The sequence below is a fragment of the Rhododendron vialii genome, chromosome 2a (assembly GCF_030253575.1).
Source record: "Rhododendron vialii isolate Sample 1 chromosome 2a, ASM3025357v1".
Taxonomy (NCBI): domain Eukaryota; kingdom Viridiplantae; phylum Streptophyta; class Magnoliopsida; order Ericales; family Ericaceae; genus Rhododendron; species Rhododendron vialii.
In genome coordinates, this window is record NC_080558.1 from 39,206,315 (window position 1) to 39,221,531 (window position 15,217).

The 15,217-nt window shown below is 37.4% G+C and overlaps 3 protein-coding genes and 1 long non-coding RNA gene across 4 annotated transcripts; 2 read left to right on the forward strand and 2 right to left on the reverse strand.

The window, feature by feature from the left end:
- The first annotated feature begins 637 nt into the window (after positions 1-637).
- On the forward strand, positions 638-3,701 carry LOC131317515 (uncharacterized). Its single transcript, XM_058347063.1, has 3 exons — positions 638-811; positions 2,105-3,170; positions 3,271-3,701. The coding sequence occupies exons 2-3, from the start codon at positions 2,135-2,137 to the stop codon at positions 3,699-3,701; spliced, it is 1,467 nt and encodes a 488-aa protein (XP_058203046.1). The 5' UTR covers positions 638-811; positions 2,105-2,134.
- A 3,199-nt stretch (positions 3,702-6,900) lies between these two features.
- On the reverse strand, positions 6,901-8,668 carry LOC131316099 (uncharacterized). Its single transcript, XR_009197004.1, has 2 exons — positions 8,257-8,668; positions 6,901-7,431 (listed from the first exon to the last, which is right to left on the reverse strand). It is a non-coding gene; the product is annotated as an uncharacterized LOC131316099 (long non-coding RNA).
- A 1,970-nt stretch (positions 8,669-10,638) lies between these two features.
- On the forward strand, positions 10,639-12,953 carry LOC131317516 (uncharacterized). Its single transcript, XM_058347065.1, has 5 exons — positions 10,639-10,737; positions 10,815-11,189; positions 11,909-12,055; positions 12,795-12,827; positions 12,912-12,953. Exons 1-5 carry the CDS (start codon positions 10,651-10,653, stop codon positions 12,951-12,953), a joined length of 684 nt encoding a protein of 227 aa, XP_058203048.1. The 5' UTR covers positions 10,639-10,650.
- A 1,380-nt stretch (positions 12,954-14,333) lies between these two features.
- Positions 14,334-14,804, reverse strand: LOC131317517 (uncharacterized). The gene has a single exon (XM_058347066.1). The coding sequence runs from the start codon at positions 14,802-14,804 to the stop codon at positions 14,334-14,336; it is 471 nt and encodes a 156-aa protein (XP_058203049.1).
- Between the last annotated feature and the right edge of the window lie 413 nt (positions 14,805-15,217).

Consider the following 15,217-nt stretch of genomic DNA (forward strand, 5'->3'; position numbering starts at 1 on the left):
TTAAATTGAGCAATTTTTTTTAAACCATTTAAAAAAAATTCACTACAACAAAATGGAGATTAAGGGGCACTTTTAAAATGGCATTTTTCTAACAGTGCCTTATCAAGTTATTAACGAGGCACCATCACGTAAAGTGCCCCATTTGATTCTACCAATTGCGACAGTCGACCTAGACACCAAATTTAATATTTTTTATTATTTTAATTTAATATAATAAGGCAGTTGAAAGTGCCTTGAAAAATTGGGTTTAATAGGGCACTTATTTGGAGACATAAAACTACGCCGTTTTTATAAGAAACTTCTTTGTTTAAAATTGACGTTTAAATTTAACATTTTTATTATTTTAATTTAATATGATAGGGTAGTTGAAAGTGCCTCGAAAAGCTGGGTTTAATAGGGCACTTATTTGGAGACATAAAACTACGTCGTTTTTGTAATAAACCTTTTTTGTTTAAAACCAACGTTTCTAATAGGGCATCTTAATTTGCCCACTATGTCGTTCACAATCTGGATTCCAAATCGATATAGCTTCCTCCAAAGTTTCCTGTTACTCAAAGGAGTCCTGACGGATCGAGCTATTCCTTCATGATCGTGAGACTTCTTCTTTTCTCATTAATGCCGCTATGATGAATTGAAAGTGAACTAAGGAAGCCAGTAGAAGTAGGTGTTCCTTTGATTTCAAATATTGATTGCACGAGAGTCCTGACGATTGGAAGAAAACAGCACCACTCTTCCATCTCTATTTGCATCTCGTTTCTTGTTTCTGTTTGAAGCTTTTTCTCAAGCTCAATTTGTCACCGCGGGACATGAGGTATTTCATAGATTTCGGTCATATTTTTGCAAGTAGGAGTAGTACCTTATTTACCCAAGAAATTGTTTACCACGGGTATCACAATCCTCTGTTTTTGCTCTTATTTATAACTCTTCAACGTTGAATATTTCCGTCATTATCAGGTGGAGGGAGGGAAACATGTTTGATATCATCCTATATTAAAAATACTCCAAAAAATTCTGTATTTGGCAGACTAACTGCAGTATTTTTTATTTCATCAGTTTGGTTTTCCGAATCCCAGAAAACAATCCAAGAAATGACCCAATTTTGAGTCGTCTATCCTAAAGCGCAACACGAGAGTCTCCCCAAGCGATTATTAAGTGTTGTTAGAGCACCGCCACGGGACGTTCCAGAGCCCTTCCTCACCACACATTAATATAATAATTTGTAATGTCACCATGTCGATGTGTGGTGGCGAAGGTCCCTTAAGCACCACATGGCAATGCTCTAAGAGCACTTAATAATTTTTTTAAGTCCTCCCAAAATCAGAAACCTGTTGTAAGGAATGACAATGCCACATTCATTCCTTCCAATAACTTCGAAAACACAAGCCATTAATAGTCAAAATTGGATAAAGTAGTAGTTTGGATAGATAAAGTAGAACAATTACACAAGGTATTGTTCATTCTTCAAGACATCAGATAAAACTCAAAAATCCAAGTCCATCGCAGCCAGAACTGGGGCAAATAAAACAACTAATCAATTAAAACCTAACTGATCCTTTTGGTGTCAAGTAGATCCCAATTGATTAGTTTTTTATTTATCGACAATGGAGGGCCATAGGAATTATTTTATATGAAAATTTCCTATTCAGCACTTACTTATTGTAAAGGGGTTATTGCTAATTTATATCACAGATAAATCATTAGTCCGTTTAAAGAATTAGAACTCTACATGAAGATATAATATGCAATCAGGAACTAGAAAACAAGAATATCATGCTTCTTCGAGTTCTATCTTTCTCTTCTTGTAATTAAACTTTAAACTAGTGGACATGCAAGCATCATCTTCTCTTTTGTTTCATAGCAGTATAAAAACTGTGGTTTATAAAACATAGTCAGACTATTATAAACGTGTACCACGTACGCAGTAAACAAAAGGGAAAACCAGAGTACTCATGATATTGTGCCTATTTGCGGAATGAACGAAGAATCGAAAAATGGGCAAACATCATACTGGGAGGAGCATGAGATCCAACAAAATAAAATCATGCAATCTCTGTTTGTATAAATATCTATTTGTCTTGTTGTTTAATTATGTTGCCTTTTACAGAGTTCTGATATCAGTTTACGGAGAAACGTAATGGATAAGAGTTGGATGTATCAATCTCGGTTGACCAGTGAGTATTTTAACGGAGTAGAGGGATTCTTGAATTTCGCATTCCAAAACGCAAGTATCGATGGGAAAATTGTTTGTCCATGTGTGAAGTGTGGAAAGGGCAGATGGGTGATGCGATCTGAGGCAGTAGACCATCTAGTATGTGACGGTTTTATCAAGGGTTACACAAAATGGATAGCTCATGGAGAAGCTTTGTCATCTACTACAACTGCTCCGATTCCCACTAATTCTGGTAATGCCTTGGGCACAAATAATAGCATGCGTGAGATGTTGCATGATACATTCGGGATCTCAAATAGAGATGTTGGCATGGATGACATGCCAAATAATGTAGAGTTGTCAAATGCAGATGCTAAAAAAATTTATAAGTTGGTAAGTGATGCCCAAAAACCTTTGTACCCTGGGTGTAAAGAGTTTTCAAAGCTTTCATTGCTCGTTGAACTATTTCACAATAAGTGCCTTGGAAAATGGACCAACGACTCATTTACCAGGCTACTTCGGACATTCAACAGGGCACTTCCAGAGGGTGAGAAATTGCCCAACTCATATTATGAAGCGAAAAAAGTGTTGGGGGAATTGGGTCTCTCTTACAAAAAGATTCATGCTTGCCCTAATGATTGCATGTTGTATTGGAAAGAGCATATTGATGATACAGAATGTCATGTATGTCATGAACAGAGGTACAAAACTGTTGACAATCATGAAGGAGCAGAAGGAACCTCAGCAAAAAAGTGTAAAAAGGTCCCCATAAAGGTTTTACGCCATTTTCCGTTGATACCAAGGCTACAAAGGTTGTTCATGTCGTCAAAGATTGCATCTTTTATGAAGTGGCATGATGAGGGTCGAACCAAAGATGGTTGCATGCGTCATCCTGCCGATTCCCTTGCTTGGCAAACTTTTGACTTCCAACATAAGGAATTTGCTACAGATTCACATAATGTTAGACTTGGATTAGCGTCAGATGGATTTAATCCTTTTGGGATGATGAGTAATGTGCATAGTACATGGCCTGCCATCTTAATGCTATACAACCTGCCACCTTGGATGTGTATGAAACAACCATACTTTTATAATGTCGTTGCTTATACCCGGTCGTTTAGCACCTGGAAATAACATTGATGTTTATTTGCAACCATTGATAGAGGAGCTGAAAGAGTTATGGGGGGTCGGAGTAGATACACTTGATGCTTCAACCAATCAAAATTTTAAGATGCATGCTGCCTTAATCTGGACTATCAATGATTTTCCTGCATATGCAAATTTGTCTGGGTGGAGCACTAAAGGGCGTCTTGCATGTCCATCATGCCATAAAGACACATGTTCTTCTTGGTTGAAGTATAGTGGGAAGCATATCTACATGGACCATCGACGATTCTTGGAGGATAGCCATATGTTTAGACGAGATAAGAGGTCATTTAATGGAAAGGAAGAACGTCGGAAGGCAATTTGTCGCTTAACTGGGTCTATGATACAAGATCAGCTAAAATGCGTTCAATTTAAGTTTGGAAAGCTAGTTAAGGATAATCATTAGTTGCCATTCAACTGGAAGAAGTCTAGCATATTTTTCGAATTACCTTATTAGAAAGATAATTTATTGCGACACAATCTAGATGTGATGCATATAGAAAAAAATGTTCGCGATAGTGTGCTTGCGACATTGTTAAATTTGGTTGGGAAATCAAAGGATCATTGGAAGGCATGTCAAGATTTAAAAGTTATGGGCTTTAGAAGTGAGCTTCATCCCATAGAAGATGAATCAGGTCGCACATACTTGCCTGCCGCATGCTTTTCAATGACTAAAAAGGAGAAATATATCTTTTACAAAGTCTTAAAAAATGTAAAAGTTCCAGATGGGTATGCTTTGAATATTTCAAGGTCTTTCCAGGACAAAGAACATAAAGTTTATGGGCTGAAGAGTCATGACAATCATATTCTGATGCAACAATTGCTCCCATTAGCATTGTGAAGAGTATTGCCTAAGCAAGTGTGGTCCCCTTTGATTAAATTGTGCAATTTTTTTAGAGAATTGTGTGGTAAAGTTCTTCATGCTCGTGACTTGATCCGTTTGGAGAAGCAAATTGCAATAACCTTATGTAAGTTAGAAAGGATTTTCCCCCCATCATTTTTTGATATCATGATGCATTTACCAGTTCATTTGGCTACTGAGGCCAAACTTGCGGGGCCAGTTCATTATCGTTGGATGTATCCCATAGAGAGGTTTGTTTTATCTTATAGAATATTTTTGTTTTTGTTTATTCATGATATCTCATTTAATTTTCACTTAGTATTGCCAACTTTTGCTGATAATAGGTATTTAGCAACATTGAAGTCATATGTGCGAAACAAAAATCATCCCGAGGGTTCCATTGCAGAAGGATATTTGGCAGAGGAGTGTTTGACGTTTTGCTTTAGGTACTTGGAGGATGTTGAAATGAGGTTTAATCGAGTGGGTAGAAATGATGATGAGGGTAGTACTGTTGCTGCAAGGTTGCCTAGTTTCTCAACACAAGGACGGTCGTTTGGAAAAGTAGTGACAGAAACCTTGGATCAGGAAACGTTAGTGAAGGCACATCAATATGTGTTGTTCAATTGTGACGCGGTAGACAAATTTTCCAAGTAAGAGACTCACCAAAAATAATTTATTTTTGTATCATAGGAAAGTATCACAGGAAAGTTGTATTTTTGTTGCTCATATAATTAACTTGAATGTGCAGTCAACACCAGACCATGACAAGAGATCAAAATCCTCGTCTACATTTATGGGAAATCCAACGTATGCATAATGAAAAGTGTGCCTCGTGGTTTGGAAACCACGTAAGTATATTGATGATAAGTACTTCCTTTTTTCATTCCTTTTAGATAAGTATTTTTTAAAAATCTATGGGTATGCTTCGAAATAGGTTCAAGACTTGCAACTTGCAGAGGATGAACAGCTTTCTGAAGAGCTTAGAGCTCTAGCTCGGGGTCCAAATGATGTAGGGAAGAGATATAGAGGATATCTTATAAATGGTTTTAGGTTCCACACACGAGAAGTTGAGAGGAGAAGAAAATTTCAGAATAGTGGGGTAGTTGTTACTGGAACAACAACAAGTTTTTCAAGTGCTAGTGACAATAATCCAGTGGCTGGTGATATAGCTTACTATGGCGTTTTGACAGATGTTATTGAGCTGAGTTACTTCGGAGGGAGGAAGGTTGTGTTGTTTAAGTGCAACTGGATGTCAGAAGGCAAAAACAGAAGGCCAGATGAACATGGTTTCACTCTTGTCAATTTTGCACGATTGGTACATGCCAATGAGCCTTTTGTTCTAGCTTCTCAAGTACAACAAGCATTTTATGTTGAAGATCCCTTTGACAAAGGGTGGCATGTTGTGATAAGGACAACTGCTAGAGATGCTTTTAATATGAACACAGAGTCATGCATCGATGATGTGGAGACGTATTTGCAGAGTGAGTCATGTTATGGTCAATTGCAAGATGATCAAGGTGATATTAGTTTGGTTAGAGAAGATGTGCAGGGAACAACTATAGACACTATTGATGCAACAACAGCTCAAGTGGTAGAAGGCGATGGAGTTGAGGGGATTTAGAATCCATTTCTAGATGCTTATATGATGTTTTCAAGGAATATGTTGCCTTGCCTTTTCTTTTTATTCTTGACAGTATATGCTATTTCGAAGACCTTGAATTTCATTTCAGTAGCATAGTGTTTTACTTCTCTAGTTTTTGCAAGACTGTTTAGCTGAAGTAGATACTTGTTTTCTCTGCTTTTGTTAAGCACTGATGCAAGGTTACATTATTGCCATTAATTAGTTGTGTAGCTTCTCTTGCAACTTCAAACGATTGAGTTTTATGAAGGTTTTTTTCAGGATGTGTCCTTTTCTTCTCGGCTCTTAGTGTCTTATTGATGTATTTGTTTGAGTTGGCATGTACTTTGTCTGCTGGCACTCTTATGGAAAGTCTATTTTGTTGTACTTTGTTGTACTGTATATACTTTTGCTGCTATGTCCTGTTAAGCTCGGACTGTTGGTTGCTTCTACCGTTTCTTGAGTAGCTGTAATGTTATTGCTGTTGTTTTTGCTCTTGTAGTTTTGGTTACTTTGGATCATGGCTACAATGTAACTTGAGGTACCTAGTCATCTGGTTGTTCATCTGCTGGTTAGCAGTGCTGTTACTACTGTAGATTATTGGTGGAATGCAGGCCGCTATCAGAAAGCAGCTGCTACAAATTACTTGCTGCTGCTGTTCTGTTTTTGTATTTTGTTGTATTACCACGTTTGCTGTTGTGTGGTCTATACTTGAATGCCATTCATTTGTGTTTTTGTTGTGATTTCGAGCGTGTCCGTATCCGTATCCGTGTCGTGTAAAGGTAGACTTTGAGTTATGTTTTCCTTGGAAGAGGGTGATGATCAGCCTCAAGCATTCAACTGAGTCTTGCCCAATTGACCAATTGGTTTCCAAATTCTCAGAAAAAAAAAATTAAGAGTGATGGAGTTGCTAATTTCTAATGATGATTTTGAAGTGTTAATTTGTAGTTTGTGGGAGCATTTAGGCATTGCTTTATTTCCTTTTGGCCAAAAATGAACGCTTGAGACTTTGGGCAAAAACGTACGAGGATAATCCAAATTGAGCCAAACTTTAGCGATAATTCAAATTGAGCAAACCTTCAGACTTCCAATTGAGTCATTGACATACCAAAGCAAACAAAAACCAAAAATGAAACTCCAACAATTAAACCATCATTTTTTGTCTACTATTTCTCCAAATCAAACACTGTGTCATCCACAAGAAGCAACATGAAAAGTAATACAAAGAGCAATTAAACTTAGAAACTCTTCAATCAAACTCTAGAATAGGAAAACATAGATAACGCTAAAATTCAAATTGTGTCTCCAAAAGTATCGCTCCCGTTCATACAATGGCAATCATGCTCATCGATGCGATTGTCTTCCACTTGAAAAAATTCTGTCTCAACTGACAGAACTCCATCTCAATTTCATCCTCTACAGTTTATTTACACTCGATAAAAATATCTACATGGGGACATCCCTCAAGCACTTTATTAATTTGACGACGAATCTCCAAATCTGTCTTCATGCAGTGGAGGAAATCAACTACTTGTTCTGAATTGTTGGGGTTTGCTATTAACCAAATCAGTTGACCAGGGACTACCAATTCTGGAACCCGAAGCCACAGATTCATCTTTTTGTCTTGGCCTTTGATTCAACCTGAGGCCAAGATATTGCCTTCATTTTACCCTCCATCTATATAGACATGGAAAATGGGGAACACAATTGAATAACAGCCCAACAAACAAAAGAACATCAATTGGGAATACAAGCCAGAATAAGGAGAAGAAAAGTTGAATTAGTGCTATAACTGTTTGGTGATAAAATATAACTCAAACTTCGTTTGCATTAAGTAACTTAAAGCCTTGGAAGAACTACTAATCATCAATTCATGTTTGCAAAAAGAGAACGAAGGTCTGTTTCCAAGATTTTGGAGTTGTCTAGCCAACAGGTGGATCTAGAAAAACACATGGCAGAAGTCCCCACTTGAAAAAAATGGTGGTAATTCTGATAATCTTTTTTGTGATAGGCATGGCTGTGATCACTGGTTAAAGTGAACCAAAAAAGCCTATGTTCCTGTACCTCCCTTGAATACATCATCTTCTATTTTTAACGCAGATGTAATCTAAATCTGTGTTGGATGTATTAATGTGTTTAGTATGCAATGTAATGCGTGTTAGGTGAAGTCATGTTTGAAAGAATGTCTACAACCCATAAATGCAGAATCCAGATGTGCAACAAAACAATAATTTAGAGTACCGTACACAGAATCCAGAAATACCAGACATGCCTAATCCAGAAAAGCAGAATCCATAATCCAAATACAGAATGCAGATAGTCGTTCCAAGGGTGTGCCTTAAAGTTGATATTGCCCTTTCTATCAAAATTAGGACTTTCCAAAATTAGGAATTTTCAAATTGGGGATTTCAGCAATTAGGGATTTCAAAAGTTAGGCCTTTCGATGAAGAGATGAAATACAAACCGAAATCATAGAGTTGAGAATAAATCAAAAAGTTATACCACTTTTAGCTCTTGAAAGTGAAGGAAAAACTATATAAACGGTGACTCTTACGGCACATGAATGAATTGGTGGTTTGCTTCTTTGGCTCTGAAGATTGCCTTGGTAAAGGCTTGACAGGTAGGGGCTGGTGGCACAAACAAGAGTATTTGGTCCTTCCTGGACAAAGAGACCACAGATTAGTAAGTAGCCAAAGCCGAGAGAGAGAGAGAGACGGGTGGCGGTGGTGGATCTGCCATTGGCGTCGGTGGTCGTGCGTGAGAGTTTGGGAGGAGATGGAGGAGAGAGTCTTCTCACAACTTTTGTTTCAGGAGATGGAGAGATAATTGGGGGAGAGTTTTGTATCAGGAAAGAAATTTCAAAATTTTGAGCCCTAATTTGAATTTGAGCCGAAACGAGAGGAGTAAAAGAGGTGGGAGGAGTGGGACCCATCACTTTGCCACATAGGATCATTGTTGTCTTCTTCTTTTTCTTCCTTGCTAATAACATTTCTGTTTTTCTTTAAGTTAATCTTAACGAAGTTGGTTTTATGTGACACTTTAAAATGCCTAAACAAAAAGTAATCAACATTATTTTTTATAATTAAATCAACATTTCCTAATCAATTTAATAGAACATATTTGCCCCTCTACACAAAGAGCAATATTTAAGAATATAATATGTTATATTTTTTTTTGATCATCTTTGATACGATTATTTAGTGGACCTCAATAACACAAAAAACTACTTCAACAATCGAGGCCATTGATTTTCTTGTGCTTAATGATTAAATCATTATTGTAGAAATTTGGTACGATCGGGTTTAGAAAGCTCCTTGATTGGGATGCAATTTATATTTTGGATGATAGTTATCGTCCGATCAAATGTATAGTGATACCCGATTAACAATATTCTTGTTAAGAATGATGAACTCCGTAATTTGTGAAAGACAGACGGTTCGGATCAAAAAATAAATACTCTGGTGGGTTCGGGTCATGTAATCTATTACTTTAATGTCTCAGGATGCACCAAATGTTGTTCGATGAGGCGGTTACACATATCTGATGATCTCCGATTTTGGTGACAACAATGGAATCAGTGAGACGTGAAATCCTAATGGTTCAGATCGACCATTGTAAAAATTGAGTTGGTAATGACCTTTAAATCCTATACGTTCAATATAATTCTTAACAAACTAAGTATTGTGATGTACTTGAACGTACGTTAGCCATTTGACCGTGATAGAATTATGATGATCCAGACCGTTGCTTTTGTTTTGCTTGTTGATTCTATCATTCTTGTAAAAAAAATTGTCTCAATCGAGTTTAGAAAGCATCTTTATCGAGACACAATTTAATTACAAAGTGGGTTTTTCTGTCCAATCAAGTGTGTAGCGATTCCCGATTAACTTCGTTATTGGTACGAATGATGTGCTCCATAATATGTAAAAGATGGATGGTTTCGATTGAAAAAAAAACACTCAGGTGGGGGTCAGGTATTGCAATCTAATACTTTAATGCTTTGGAATGCATCAAATGTGGTTCGATCAGACGGTTGCTAATATCCGATAATCTTCGATTTTGGTGATTCTAATTGAATCAATGAGACGTAAAATCCTAATGGTTCAGATCGACCATTATTGAAGTATAATTGGTTGATTAAGTTTAGAATTCGTTTCACGAACAAATTCAACTTTTTTTAATGGACCTTTTTTCCTTCTTTAAATCAACACGTTTTCTATCAACCTACCACACTACGTCGTTCACGACTGCTAGAAGTTCACAACTGCTAGGGATCTTCCCCTCTACACTACGTCGTTCACGACGATCTTCCCGATTGGCGTCCAAACACAAAAATTTCACCCAAAATTTTGACTCTCCCACTTGCGCTAAAATTTCCCGCTACTTGAAGAAGTCTAGAAATTTGGAAGAAAACCGCCCATTCCTCCATCTCTATCCCCATCTCATTCTGTTTGAAACTTTCTATCAAGCTCAATTTACTGCAGCGGGATACAAGGTATTTTATAGATTTTGGTCATACTTTTGCAATAATATGGGTAATTAATCACTATTCTCTGTTAATTGATTACCAATCGAAACCAGTTTACGTTGAGACGATTACTTAGGTTTTAGTATTTTTGAGACGATTACGAGACATTTGATCTTTACCAATTTCAGTAACCTTAAAATTTGTCCTTAATGATTTTTTTTTTGTTTCAGAAATTTTTTACAAAAAACAAGTCTAGTTGAGCAGGGCAAAATATCATTTATAAGAAAGGCAAAACTCCTTTAGCCATTGTGGGAGAGACTGAGGTAATCTTATAAATTCACAGACTATTTTAATTATACTAGAATCAAAACTTTATAAGTAGCATGAGATTAAACTTTCGTTATGCTCACAGGCAAAAAACCTCGGCCATGATCCATCACGTGCACATATGTTCCTTAATTACTTGCTTCACAAACGATGGCAAGGTCACAAATGAGGAATTGAGGAAAAAAATAGTAAGTTTCGCCAACTTCTTTCATACATAAACTTTTGTTCTTAGATTCTGAGAGTAACGTAAACTATTGTGTTCCAGGAAAAAATGAAAGAGCTATCCGAACAAGTTCCCGAGGGTGAACTTGATTCTTCTGGTCCAAATGATGTGTTCTCCAAAGCTATGGGCAAAGAGAAATCTGGAAGTGTGCGCATATATGGGCTAGGGGTTTGCCCATCTGATGTTTGGGGTGATGTGCCTAGCAGTGGCACATCTTATAGGATGTCAATGGAGTGGAAGACAGAGCTAGATAAAACAAACCAAAAATTGGAAGAGCTAACGAATTTATATTTGCAGAGTCAAGCAAATGAGGCTAACTCCTCAAACACTCGAGTCACATCTCCAAACATTCCAGTCTCATCTCCAAACCAACACATTGGTTTATCAACATCTACTACCCAACAAGGACGTGTTAAGGTAAATAAATTTATTCTACAATTAAGGTTATCTATGAGTATACAAGATTGTATGTATTTGGTGGATGTTTGAATAGGTCAACGAACATTGAAAGTGAAGAAGCATAAATGCAAAAATGGACATGTAGACACTTTTTTAATTTGGAAAACTATGGACATTGACACAGGAACCACTTAAATGTGTTGGTGCATTATGTTTGGAGAGGATTGAACCTATAATTGCTGAATTTTTTATATATGATGGAAAAGGAGTATTATCTAGTGATTTGGAGCAGGAATTCTTACTTGAAATGCTGAAATATATGTTTGTAGTTAATGTAACTGAAATTTCTGAGTGCTAAATTTTTGCTATATGCTGGAAAAAGAGTACTACATGCTTGTTTAGTGCTGAAATACAGGTTTATAGTTACTAAACTGACATTTTGAGTTCTGAATTTTAATGGTTATGCTGGAAAATGAGGTTACTTGTTGACTAAGTGTTGAAATTCTTACTTTATGTGCCGAAATTGAGGTTTTATACAGCAGTACCTTATTCTTTTTGGGCAAGAAGAGGCCTGTCACCCAACCATTTGTCTTCCTAAGACTTAGTTTGAAAATCTGTGTTTATGTTGTACTTGAACATATATGTTGGTCGCCCTTGTCATGCTATTGTAGTAGAATGAGATTCCTTACTTTCCTAACCATTTGTCAATATGATGTTTTCTTATTGATTGATGCTAGGTGGGGGATTGTGTTTATTTCAAGAGCGTAGCCAACCCCATAGAAGTTGTAGGCAAAGGGCGGATTGCTAGTATGGATCCATCTACGGAGGTGGGCGGAGTAGAACTCGGAGTTAATTGGTGTGAGATTCATGTTCAAATCCCAATGGTTCTTTTAAGGATAGGCATTTCATGCTTTGATCTAGAGTTTGGTAAGTTAGGTTTTTGCTGAAAATTTTAGTTAAGTTTTTTAGAAGTGAAGTTTGTTTTTTGTTGAAAACATTAGAGTTCTGCTAAAATAGTTTCTATTCAATGTTCTGTGTTTTGTTTTTGGATCCTTGTGAGGTTTGTTGACTAGTAGTTTCTATTGAATGACTATGGCTTATGTTGTTTGGACATGGTTGAGAAATAAATTGCAATTTATTACGGTTCTATTTTATTGTCACTGTAGAGTAGTAAAAAAGGAAAAAAAAAATCCCAATGCCTTAGAAGGCATTCATAAGTGCCATTAAAGCTATTTTCTTGACCTCAACCAAAGTGGTTTATGCTACACTTTGAAGTGCCTTAAAAGTGTATTGAAAACAAAAAAAACAAAATTCTGAGGTGGCATCCAAAAATGCCTTAATAAGTAAACTATGGGGCACTTAAAAAGTGCAGGAAAAAGAAATTTTTGAGGCTCCTCAAAATGCCTCATTATGAGTGCCTTAATAAGTGATTTATGCGGCACCTGAAAGTGCAGTTAGAAGGAGTTCTTGAGATACATTAAAGTGCCTCAAAAAAATTATGAGGCGGCACCCAAAAATGCCTTAATAAGTAAACTATGGGGCACTTACAAGTGCAGGTAGAAGAAACTCTTACGGCTCCTCAAAGTGCCTCATTATGAGTGCCTTAATAAGTGAATTATGCAGCACCTGAAAGTGCAGCTAGAAGGAGTTCTTGAGGTACATTAAAGTGCCTTAAAAAAATTCTGAGGCCGCTTCGAAAAATGCCTTAATAAGTAAATTATGGGGCACTTACAAGTGCAGGTACAAGAAACTCTTGAGGCTCCTCAAAGTGCCTCATTATGAGTGCCTTAATAAGTGAATTATGCAGCACCTAAAAGTGCAGCTAGAAGGAGTTCTTGTGGCACATTAAAGTGCCTCATAACAAGTGCTGCGTTACCTCTATAGCTACATCGATACACGCGGCACTAAGTCGTAGTGCCTCAATAGATAAACTGCCGCAACAGGTCACTTATTGAGGCAGTTTTGACTGCCCTAACAAGCCTTTTTTGTTGTAGTGATTTTTTTTTGACCGTTTAATAAAAAATTGTTTGGAACTGTTCGGATGAAACACTTTTCAGTAATTGTTTTATGATTTCTCGCGTGGACCCTTAAAATCACATTCTGATCACATTGAGCGGTTCGAATCATCGAAATTCGATCGGGATCTATGAGGTCCTTATAAGGTGGTCCTTATAGGAATGGATATATATAGTAGTTTTCACCTCAGGGATCCTGGACAAAGCAAAAAAACCGAACCTCTAACGTGAGCCGTTGGATGAGATCCAACGACTGTGAAAAGAAGGAGTAGCTCGCGGGTTAAAGGGATTGGGTTTTGGGTAAAAATTGCTCGCGGGTCAGATTCGGGTAATCAGCACAAGTGCCCCCCCCCCCCCCCCATCCCATTTTATGCCTTCCACAGAGAGAAGGACTGAGACAACGAACGATTCACGCCTGGAGATCCAAACAACAAACGCCAAGGAGATCGAAATGCTGAACAACAAGGTCTCTTTCTTTCTCTCTCTTGATCTGGTTCGAACCAGAAATTAGGGCTTTTGTTGGTTTAGACCAGAAATTCCAACTCTCTCTCTCTCTCTCTCTCTCTCTCTCTCTCTCTCTCTCATCTGTGTTTTCTGCTAATTAGGACTTTTTTTGGTTCGGACCAAAAATTAGGGCTTATCCAAAAGTAGGACTTTTTTTGAACGACTAATTTTGAAACCAGAAATTAGAATTAATTTATTATATATGCTCTTTCTCAATGCTATAAATCTGTATCTTGTTTCTAATTTGCACTACTTTGGTCACATGGACCGTCTTTAGCAGCTTTGATCAAGAGGCAGAAGCAAGAGATTGATTTGGTTCTTCAGTTTCAAGTCAGAATCTAATCCATCCATAATCTGCTCTGTTTATAGCTAGCTTTTATTTTTTTGGGATTTCCCTTTTGTTTTTTTTAATGGTTATTGTGTTTGGGTTTTGTAGTATATACTCAAAACTCTAGGCATCACCTAATCAAATTTGTGGGTTGTTTTTTTCTCGGCAAACGAAACAATTTTATAAATCTCGAAAGGGGTACATCAAGGGAAAAAGAAGGAAGAGCGAACTTGCTCAACCACGAAAAAGGAAACACAAAGATTAAAAATACACTATCCAGCCGAGGGTTGGATGTGTTACACCTCAAACCCATAATTAGAACTTCAGCTTACGAATACCTTGAAGAAAACATTTAAAATCCTCCACTGAGTACACCTTGATATCGAACTTTGCTTTCATCCACATTGCCACCCTAGTCTTAATCTGGTCCCCTACCTCACTAGCTGACCTTGAGGTATTGTTGAAAATAAGTTCGTTCCTTGCAAGCCACAATGACCATAAGGTAGCAAAGAACGTCACCTCCCAAGTGTGCCTTTCCATATTTCTAAACCTTGTGCCAAACCACCAATTTGCTAAGTCCGCCAAAGAGGGTGGACAAACCCAAAACATCTGCCACCACACCATTATAAGCGACCAAGTATTCCACGAGAACTGACAATGCAAAAATAGGTGTTCAGGAGTTTCCTCGAAGGAAGCACAAAATGGGCACTTTGACAATGGATCCACCTGAATCATATTCTTGCCCACGAGCACCGATCCGGACGCCACCCTTCCTTGTAAAGCCATTGTAAAGCCAACCACGAGAAAATTTCTACCGTAGGCGGACTAAGGTTCTTCCATACGGACCCCAATACTTCATCTCGGGCCCGCACCTGCTGCTCCCATTCCCATTGGCCATAAACTAATTTGTGGGTTGTTTTTTGTGGTCACTTTTCATGCTCAACTTAATGGTTAGAAATCGTTCACTTATTAAAACTCTTCGAGAATACAGCTACATACTCTGAATTTAACGACTGCAATTTTGTTCACCCTCCTCACAAGAAGGTGACCCTTCCTCTTATTGGTTGAAATGATGTTGGTCTCACCCATGCAATATACTTTTTGGTAAGCATGACATTACTTTGTGATAGGATACACACCATTTCAACCAATAGGAAGGAGAGTAATGTTCATCCTCTTAAGTGAAGGGTGAACAAAAC

Excerpts from the sequence above, each read along its gene's own strand:
- LOC131317516 (XM_058347065.1), top strand. The coding sequence starts at position 10,651 with ATGATCCATCACGTGCACATATGTTCCTTAATTACTTGCTTCACAAAC. Across the intron at positions 12,056-12,794 it reads TTCATGTTCAAATCCCAATG|CACCTGAAAGTGCAGCTAGA; the intron begins GTTCTTTTAAGG and ends TGAATTATGCAG. Across the intron at positions 12,828-12,911 it reads AGCTAGAAGGAGTTCTTGAG|GTACAAGAAACTCTTGAGGC; the intron begins GTACATTAAAGT and ends TTACAAGTGCAG.
- LOC131317515 (XM_058347063.1), top strand. The coding sequence starts at position 2,135 with ATGGATAAGAGTTGGATGTATCAATCTCGGTTGACCAGTGAGTATTTT. Across the intron at positions 3,171-3,270 it reads GATGATGAGTAATGTGCATA|CACCTGGAAATAACATTGAT; the intron begins GTACATGGCCTG and ends CCGGTCGTTTAG.
- LOC131317517 (XM_058347066.1), bottom strand. The coding sequence starts at position 14,804 with ATGGCTTTACAAGGAAGGGTGGCGTCCGGATCGGTGCTCGTGGGCAAG.